The sequence below is a fragment of the Pinus tabuliformis genome, chromosome 5_2 (assembly GCF_031772625.1).
Source record: "Pinus tabuliformis cultivar Carrire ecotype Pingquan chromosome 5_2, CPIR1, whole genome shotgun sequence".
NCBI classification, from domain to species: domain Eukaryota; kingdom Viridiplantae; phylum Streptophyta; class Pinopsida; order Pinales; family Pinaceae; genus Pinus; species Pinus tabuliformis.
Window position 1 is genome coordinate 338,058,336 of NC_142306.1, and position 4,026 is coordinate 338,062,361.

At 43.3% G+C, this 4,026-nt stretch overlaps 1 protein-coding gene across 1 annotated transcript; it reads left to right on the top strand.

Moving 5' to 3' along the window:
- Nucleotides 1-445: 445 nt before the first annotated feature.
- LOC149158858 (uncharacterized) lies at nucleotides 446-880 on the top strand. Its single transcript, XM_089434116.1, has one exon. The coding sequence runs from the start codon at nucleotides 446-448 to the stop codon at nucleotides 878-880; it is 435 nt and encodes a 144-aa protein (XP_089290242.1).
- The last annotated feature ends 3,146 nt before the right edge of the window (nucleotides 881-4,026 follow it).

A 4,026-nucleotide genomic window follows, 5' to 3' on the forward strand; every position in this document is an offset into this window, starting at 1 on the left:
TGTGCACAGGTTTATGGTGGCCGACATTACATAAGGATTCCAAGGCGTACTGCAAGGTGTGTGATGCTTGCCAAAGGACGGGAAAGCCTTCGCGAAGAGATGAATTTCCTTTAAATAAACAAGTTTCATTGCAGGTATTTGATAAGTGGGCTATTGATTTCATAGATCCAATACAACCACTAGGACAAAGATGGGCTCACGTTATATTATTACTGCAATAGAGTATTTAACCAGATGGGTGGAAGCGCAGCTAGTGAAGGATTGTATAGCTACCATTGATGTGAAGTTTTTGTGTGAATATGTCTTAACACGGTTTGGATGCCCCAAGGTGTTGATGAGTGATAGGGGTACACATTTCTTGAATGAAACGATCAGTGCGATGCTTAAAAAATTGCAGGTATACCACCAAAGGAGCATGCCCTATCATGCATAGGCGAATGAAACGATGGAAGCATTTAACAAAATCTTGGAGAACACATTGACAAAAGTTTGTAACATGCAGAGGAATGACTGGGATGTGTGCGTACTCGCAATTCTATGGGCATATAGGACGACCTGCAAGAAGTTGACAAGCCAAACACCATTTGGGTTGGTCTATGAGATTGAAGTGGTGATGCCTATGGAATATATTGTGCCAAGTATATGTCTTACAACTTTGATAGAGATGGCGGATCATGAGATCTTGGAGGAACAGCTTGCACAATTGATGGAGTTGGAAGAGGACCGCTTTCTTGCCAGATCTCACCAGCAAGTACAAAAGGAACAAGAAAAAGCATGGCATTATAGGCATATTAAGTTGTGCACTTTCAAGGTGGATGATTTGGTGTTGCTATATGACAATAAATTCACGAAGTTTCCAAGGAAATTCCAAATGCCCTAGTTAGGGCCATATGTTATTAAGGAAATCATGGATAGTGGTGCAGTTAAGTTGGGGAGCCATTCCCTGGGAAGGTGAATGGAAGTAGGTTGAATTTGTATACATCCTACCCCTGCAAAATTACTACATTGAAGCAGAACAGTCTTAGTAATCCAAGCAGCTATAAGGGATTGAAGCACTATAAACTACACTTCCTATAGAAAATAAAAACAAAATAGGGAGGTTGCGCAACAAAAGCAGGGAGGCACCAGGAAGAGCTGTGCCTGGAGGGCTGTGCCATGGAGGATGGTGTCACACAGTTGGGTCAAAAAGTAGCTGTTGAAGTCATTGTTCATGATTGGATAGCTAAAATCTCGTTAGGAGGAGAGGGTAGGCGACATTTATGGTGAAAATATTTGGAGATATGCTGTCAAAGATGAATTTATGATCAGAAAATGGAGGGAACGATCGGATTTCAATTCAAAACCACCTATAAATTGGGCATGTTGGTCTGTCGAAGAACACTTTGAATTCTGACAATTATGTATGAACCCTCTTGTTCCCGCTACATCATTTGGTAGGTTGGGGAGGACTTAGCTTCAAGCCAAATATTTTCAACCTTACCTGAGTGGAACCAGTCAGTTCCGAAGCATTGTTTCTCAAGCGGAAGGCCATAAAGTCGTGTCCATGGAAGCTGCAGCCTCTGTTTCTACAACACTAAGGTCATCCAAACCAAATCAATCTATTGCTAAGGAGAAGCAGAAGAAACATGTACAGGTAAGGCAGTCACCGAGGAAGAACCTGGAGGTGCGACAAAAAGAAAAGAAGGACAAGGCCAAGCAGCTGGAGGAACCAATGGACTTGGAGGCAGAGGAGCTCTGCGATGGAGTTGAGGAGTTAGATCTTGAGGAGGACGAGCCTATTACATGGCACTCGGTGTATATCTCGCCACGGAAAGGGAAAGCCAAGGTAATCAACAACCTAGATTCAAGCAAATTCATGATCTCTACAATTTTGTTTCCCAAGGAGGTAGTTTTTGAAGGCCCACTCTTAGCACACATCCCGGTGTTGAAGATGGAGGATTTGGATCTCACCAACCACGAGAAATTCCCTCACCTAGCTACTAATAAGTACATAATGAATATTTATTATGAAGAAACTAGGTTCACAAGGCTAGAATCCATGAAATGGGTCAATGGCGTCAAGTAGACTGGATTACTGCATATGCTTTACATGCCACACTTCCACTGATTGATCATCAACATTGTTTTTCTGCGCCAGCTTCTCACGTTGGTGCATGATGGATTCTTATGGCTCGGTGAACCCATCTCTATAACTGATATGCTCATTCACAGAATTACAAAGCTACCCTATAAAGGGGCAGACCCCGCCAAGGAGTTTGGAGGAAAAAGAAAAGAAAAGGAGTTGGCAGATAAAATGAAGACTGAGTTTGGGCTGATAAAAAGTCACGCAGATATTCTATCTGCTCAATTCAAGACCAAGTGGTGCAGTTTGCTACCTAAATTCTAGTTGGGCAAATAATGAGGAAATGTCATGTGGATGAATTTCCAACACCAGTAGTTTCATTGGCTGCACAATGCGCGAAGCGATGCAGTACAACTAGGCGCAATACCTATGTAAAGAATTCCTAGCGAACTGCCGTGAAGCATAGGAGGAGAGCAAGGTGTTTCAATATGCCTGGCTCTTGTTGCTAATTCTATTAGTATCATGGTGACTACCAGAGGATAGTCAGTTTCCTCCATAGGAAGAAGATTTACCAGATGCAGCGAAGTTTGCTTTGCTATGGGCAACGAAGGATCTGGAGAGGATCATGGAATCAAAGATTTTTTGGATATTTGTTGAGATGGACCTACACATAGTGATCAGTCAGCGGCCAAGGTTGTCTCCAACCTTGTTTAAGCAACTACAGGCCTTCGCAGAGTTTAAGGTCGACTTTCATCATGTCTCTATTCGGGCGAGGCGAGACCCTAAGTAGATTTGACACAAGTTGCCATAACTAGTCTCAAAGACAGATGTGCAAGAAATTGTGGGGAGTTGGCAAGCAAAGTAGTGACAACCCACAGATTTTGGCACAGGTACCAGTCAGGGTGGATAAGGCTCTACTGCGCAGCAAAAAAAAAGAAAAAAAAAAGCAACGCAAGTAGTGGCACAAGCATTGGTCGAGCAAAGGAAGAAAGAAGTTGTTGCTAAGGTGGCTACTGAAAAAGAACATGCTGAAAAATAGCATACTAAGAAAGAACGCACTAGCCACAAAGACATAGTGGATGTTGAGGAATCGGCTTCCCAACATACTAAAGAGCAGGAGCAGTCAGAGCAGGAAGGAGGCGGGGGTGACTTACAAAACACTCCTTTTAGGTTATCAAGATGGAAAAACGAGACCACTGTCAGGCCAAGGAAGAAGCACAAATCAGACAAGCAAGCACACATTGACCCAATGGTCCCCACAGAACTTTGATGAAATTGGCGATAAAGTTAGATATACCACAACGGAGTTGTAGCAACAGTTTGAGCAGAAATACATGCAGACACTAGGGAGCATCTAGAAGGATCTGCGTGAGCTGTAGATCCAAGTAGGAAGGATTCAAGTGAACCTAGGGCAAGCGAGTGGAGTGCAAGCGATATTGGCACAAGTGAGCGAGAGCGTGTTGGAGACAGAAAGGAATCTGAACCTCTGAGTCATCTCCTTACCAGAAGGACCAGTCCACGCAGAAATAGAGGAAGACCACACTCAACTGGGCAAGATCAAAGGAATAGGGATGAACTTATCTGCACTGCCACTTCAGAACCTCCATGCGCTTCATCAGGGGGTCTCGGAAGAGCTTTGAATCAAATAGTAGCATTCACTTGCAATAATAAATGAGGTTAATTTAAACAGTGAACAAATATTCGCTGAGAAGGCTCAGGCCCTGAAAGACAAGGAAGAGCTAGAGGCACGAAGTCAGAGCCTCGAAGTAGCAATCACATAGGCATGTAATTCCATCCTAGAGTTAGATATTCCGGAAGACACTACATCTACGTGGAAGATCAAGGAATTGGCTACTACAGTATGAGAATCAAAGATGAGATAGGCAGAGTCACGTTGGAATTCCAGATGAAGATATCATAACTATAGATGAAACTACAGCCACATACTTCGCCAGAGGTCAGGG